General features: G+C 43.4%; 1 protein-coding gene across 1 annotated transcript in view; it reads left to right on the top strand.

Annotated features, from left to right (window-relative positions):
* Positions 1-1115: 1115 nt before the first annotated feature.
* Positions 1116-6000, top strand: part of kcnk3a (potassium channel, subfamily K, member 3a) — a 127396-nt gene continuing 122511 nt past the window's right edge. Inside the window, exon 1 of the mRNA XM_070884475.1 lies at positions 1116-1398. Within this exon, the coding sequence (XP_070740576.1) occupies positions 1116-1398 (283 nt within the window). The remainder of the gene's footprint in view (positions 1399-6000) is intronic.

Raw genomic sequence — 6000 nt, 5'->3', positions numbered from 1 at the left:
CCGATGAAAATAAAGCTGCCTGCACGATGCAAAATTAACAGATTGGTGCAAAACAGAAGTCCCCGCCCCCAATAGCTAGAGCAATGCATATTACTCTCAGATGCTGAACAAAGCTTTACACATAAGTGCGTAAATTTCAGATCGTAATGTTAATAGGAATCAAAATAATCGCCCGAAATTTTAAGTCAATTTACATCTAAGCATCGAGTCCCATGCATAAAAACTAGTCTCAAGCACACTCTATAGCTAATAACGCCCTGCGAGGCACTGGATCATGGTGCAGTTTATTATCAGGCAATCTTTTTTTCTATTCTTAGTTCATTAAAAGTTAAAAATACCCAACACTAAGCAATATTCACACACACACACACAGGGAGCCGACAATGCTGTTGTTTAACGAGCACTGACGAAGTGGTGCTGAAGGATAGCTGGAAGCGTGCAGTCTACAATTACAGACTCCAACCCAGCACTTCAGAAATGCGAGGAACTGCGAGTGGAAACAATAATCACATCGATGCATTTTTTATTAGCTCTAACTAATGATTGACACAGGATCACACAATGTTTATTGGTCAATTACGTGCATTTCTTGGATTACGAATTTCGAATATAACATCAGCCCAATCAATCACCAACATTTCAGCGTTTCACCCTGAAAAACGAAGACAAATATTTCCTTTCAAAGGTGCAAACCCCATGCGGCACTGTGTACGCATCCTTATTCACAATTCACTGTTTGGGGTAGGGGGGTGGGGGCTTATGGAGATCCTCTTTATTCGCTTTGCAACAGCTTACAGCTGCAATCGTAACACATTGCAATCGCCCCTTCCCTGCATCTGTATTTCCCAGTACAGACACGTATGTAGAGAAGTGTTCGTGTCTTTTGCCACAATTGCCCTGTTGTGAATCAGCTCTCCAGACCCCCCTCCCCACCACTTACCCTTCCCCTTCCCCTAATATGGCCAGAAGCAGCAGCAGCAGCGCGTAGGCGTGGCGATATGGTTGGGCAGTGCTGAAAGGCAGCTCCCGACGCTGAGGGTGTGGGTTGTTGCTCCCACCGCGATCTCCAGTCTTCTCCTGAGCACCATGAGTCCAGCGGCTCCCGGAGCGGCGCCATGAAGCGCCAGAACGTGCGGACCCTCGCCCTCATTGTCTGCACCTTCACCTACCTGCTGGTGGGAGCCGCCGTTTTCGATGCCCTGGAGTCCAAGCAGGAGACCTCGGAGAAGAAGAACCTGGAAGAAAGGAGGTTCGAGCTCATGACCAAATACAACCTGAGCGAGAAGAAATACGAGGAACTCGAGCTGGTTGTCTTGAAACTCAAGCCACATAAAGCTGGGGTCCAGTGGAAATTCGCTGGATCTTTCTATTTCGCCATCACTGTGATCACCACTATCGGTGGGTGTTATTTTCCTGTATTACGGACCTGCACTCTTCTTTCTGTATTTATATAATTAATTAGTTAAGAGAAAAAACCCACATCTGATCGATCCGACCGCGTCTCGGCGCTGTATTACTCAAAAGTTAATACCTGTAGCAGTTTAAAATATTTATTTCATAACATTTGTTTTAGTTCAAGGTTCTCTGTAGTAGTTTGTAAAGACTCAGTGGCAGAAGTAAAGTTTCACGGTTTAAACGTTACATAATTTCATGCACTAACTATTCACAATGCACGGTAGGAATGTTTTAGTGACAGTTCTGTCAAATAGATATCTATTGTATTTAAGTTACAGCGCAGGGTAATAGTCCGGAGTAACTAGTTCTGTCTGACCAATTTAGGAAGTTAGAATATCAAATTAATTGCCTGCTGTAAGCCGCGGCGTCTCTTTATACACAATCCTTGCCATCAAGCCTAGGCAGATTAAAATAAAGGGATGCTCTCTTCCAGGGGAGAGGAAATCGTGGAAATCGCTAAGATTATTTACGCTGAACACATTAACAAGTTCGTTTCTTTGAAATATTTAATCATTCAGTATGTAAGAATTAGATATTTTCAACTGTTTAAGCATTATTCTGTGATTATTAAACGCTGGCGAATTTGGAAAATAAGAGTGTAAATGGGATAGAGGGACAAAGGGATCTAGGGATACAGATTCACTAATCAATAAAAGTGCCAATGCAGGTTAACAAAGTGATTTTAAAAAATCAAGCAAAGCGCTAGAGTTCATTTCTAGAGGAATAGAATTGAAAAGCAGAGAACTTATGTAAAACTTATATTGAACCTTGATTAGACTGCACTGTGCACAGTTCTGGACTCCATATTACAAAAAGGATGTAGAAGCACTGGAGTGCAAAAAGGATTTACAAGGGTGATACCAGAACGAGAGGTTAGAACTGTCAGGAAAGACTGAACTGGCTGGGGCTCTTTTCAGAAAAGAGAAGGCTGGGGGTGACCTGATGGAGGTCTTTAAAATTATGAAAGGTTATGATAGGGTAAACATGACGAAGATGGTTCCACTTGTGGAGGAATCCAACACTAGAGATCATAAATATAAGATAATCACTAATAAATCCAATAAGGAAATCAGGATGAGCTTCTTTACCCAGAGAGTGGTGAGGCAAACAGCATAGGATGCATTTAAGGGGAAGCTAGATAAATACATGAGGGAAAAAGGAATACAAGGTTACACTGATAGTGTCAGATGAAGTAGGGTGGGAGGAGTATCATGTGGAGAATAATCACCAGCATAGACCAGTTCGGCTGAATGGCCTGTTTTTGTGCTGTAAATTCTGTGTAAATCTATGCAATTTGCTTCAGTTGTCATCAGGACCCGCTGTTCACTTCTACATTGGTGTCGTGCCTTTAGGTATCTGGGTCCTACTCCCTGGAACTGTCTCCCTAAACTTCCCCATCATTTTCTCCGCCTTTCAAAACTGACTCTAAATCCATTGCTTCCATCAAGGTTTCGTCCACCCTCCTAATCTTTCCCTTCCTGGCTTGACATTTATCTTGTTACGCCTATTTGCGAAGTGCCATGGCACATTCCTATATTATACGTATTACATCAATGCAGTTTGATGTTGCTGTTGTTGTTGTTTAGTGATGATCCATATTTTTAGGGGTGTATAAATTAGGTGCAGGTTCACTTTTCTTGTATTGTTCCTCTGCAATATTTTCACAAGTTCTGCCCATTTTAGCAACTGCTTAATCCACGTGCACGTCACGTTAAATTGGAAAGCTGTCAGCTTTGTGAAAAATTGACTATTTTGTTTAGACAGGTGCTATCTATTACAAGTGATCAAATGGGCTATTTTTAACTGCTTTATTATACAGTTATTGTAACTTATTTCAGCTGTTTTATTTAGATGTGCCTGCTCTTATTCTGATAGTTCTCTACAGTTATTATGAATGAAAGGTGCAGAAAGTAATAACATTATCATTTCTGTATAACTGTAGAATCCAACATCCAAATTAATAGTGAAGGGAAAGGGGACAAGTATTGACTTCCACCTGAAATGCACACAAAGTCATCAGAGCAGCTATGTGCATGCCTATAGCCAACATCAGGAGGCCCAAACCAAGTTCAGGTTTGGCCTTCATTCTAGGTGCCCCACTGCAGCTCGCTGGGTGTGGGAGGGCAGGAAATCCGCTGGCTCCCACGCTGAGCTGGCTAACAGGTCAGATCCTTGCACAGACTGGATGTTGAGCTGGAATATTTTTGTGGGCCCACGATTGCTCCTCTTGGCCCTTATCTAAAAATATTACAAATTTCTTCAGCGGTGTTTTTGAGTGGCCTTCAATGCTCCCATTAAGGATGGTTGGTTAGGCCACTCAACACCTGGTACAAATGGGTGGAGCGCACCTAAGAATTGGATTCAGAGTCCTACATCCAGCATAGAATACCACTTTGCACACCAGAAGCAGGCAGGTTTGTGCTAGTCCATTTACAAGCCCGTCTCAAAATGACATTAGGCAGGTCTTGGGCATCAGTGGGGAAGCTGAGAAGCTGCCCCTCCCAAAAATGCAAGGCCTGATGGGTCAATGGTGAGTTTCTTGGGGAGGGGGTGATGAAGGCAGATTTGAAAGTGAGGGAAACAGTATAAAAGGAGAGAGAACTGTTTACTATATTAGCTAGCATGGAGGCCAGAAGGGAAGCTGGGCTGTCTGTAGTTTAGTGGGAATAAAGTTGAGAGAGCAGGAGGTGGGTCTGTTTGAAAAAGTAAGGGTTTTACTGGGGATAAGGGTATCAAAGGCAAAAGTGATGATGTGATTGAGCAGATCGATTTGCTGCGGAAGTATCGTGCCAAATGGAGGGCCAAAGACTGGACATATGGGAGTTTGAAAGTGCTGTTGAAAGTGACTTGGGGGAGAGTTTTTTCTAGAGGCAGATGCAGAAGGAAGTGGGATTGGAATGAGGAAAGGGGATGTGAAAGATATGGGTTACAAGGAAGTAATCAGTAATTTGTCTGTGATTGAGACGATGGGAATAAAGAGGCCATGTGAGATGGCAAGGTCAAGGGTGTGGTCGTGAGTATGCGTCAGAGAGTTTATACAAAGGGAGAGGCTAAGGAAAGATAGGAAGGCAGTGAACTCAGAGGAGAGCATGCAAGGTGAGTTGAGATGGAGGTTGAAATCACAGAGGATGAGAAGTCTCTCAGTGCAGAAGCTGAGTGAGGAAAGGAGTGAGGAAATCTTAGTGAGAAACTTGGGGTGGTGCTTGGGTGCGGGGTTAGAAATTAGGAATTTGAAAGGAGAGGTGAGAGAGGTGGAACAAGGTTTGGTGCTCAAAGGAGGAAAAGGTGCCCAAGGAGTAGGGAGATGTAACAAGGTGAGATTTGATGAGCAGAGCCACACCTGCCACCATGGCTGTTTGGGTGGGGAGGTGATGGAAGGTATACTAGGTGGGGGGGGCGGTTCAGTAAGAGGCAGGATGTCATCACCTATGAGCCAAGTTTCCATCAAGGCCATTCCACAAAGTGTTCAGAGTCAGGTGTTATACTGTGACTGTTACGTTCACTGGTCCAATTTCTTTAAGAAAAAGAGTATTAAAGGTACAAATGATTGAATTAAAAGCACACGCACATGCATACATACAGACACACCCGTACACACAATAACATACACATCAGCAATAGAATTACTCCAAATTCAATCTGTTAAAACGATTAAATCCTCATCAGTCACATCAGTCTGTCTGAAGTGCACAATGTATAAAGAAAGGAAATAAAGAAAGACTTGCATTTATACAGCACCTTTCCTGACCTCAGGACGTCCCAAAGTGCTTTACAGCCAATGAAGTTCTTTTGAAGTGTAGTCACTGTTGTACTGTAGGGAATGTCGCAGCCAATTTGTGCACAGCAAGCTCACACAAACAGCAATGTGATAATGACCAGATAATCTGTTTTACTGATGCCAATTGAGGGATAAATATTGGCCAGGGCACCGGGGATAACTCGCCTGCTCTTCTTCAAAATAGTGCCATAGGATCTTTTATGGCCACTTGAGAGAGTAAACGGGGCCTCGGTTTAATGTCTCATCTGAATGACAGCAGCTCCGATAGTGCAGCACTCGCTCAGTTGGCCTAGATTTTTGTTCTCAAAATCCTGGAGTGGGATTTAAACCTACAACCTTCTGACTCGGAGGCAAGATTGCTACCACTGAGCCACGGCTGACATAGGCAGAGAAGAACAATAGGAGAGAGCCATAGGAGTCTTCCAAATGGCAGGATTTCGGAAAGTTCATGGTTAATTGATTGCATCCACTAGCAGAGTGGACAAGGGAGAACCAGTGGATGTGGCGTATCTGGACTTTCAAAAGGCTTTTGACAAGGTTCCCATAAGAGATTGGTATGCAAAATCAAAGCACATGGTATTGGGGGTAATATACTGACGTGGATAGAAACATAGAAACATAGAAAATAAGTGCAGGAGTAGGCCATTCGGTCCTTCGAGCCTGCAGCGCCATTCAATAAGATCATGGCTGATCATTCCTTCAGTACTCCTTTCCTGCTTTCTCTCCATGCCCCTTGATCCCCTTAACCGTAAGGGCCATATCTAACT

Source organism: Pristiophorus japonicus, chromosome 7 (genome assembly GCF_044704955.1).
Source record: "Pristiophorus japonicus isolate sPriJap1 chromosome 7, sPriJap1.hap1, whole genome shotgun sequence".
Taxonomy (NCBI): Eukaryota; Metazoa; Chordata; class Chondrichthyes; family Pristiophoridae; genus Pristiophorus; species Pristiophorus japonicus.
The sequence above is the reverse complement of the archived record's forward strand: the minus strand, read 5'-3'. Positions and strand labels throughout refer to the sequence as shown.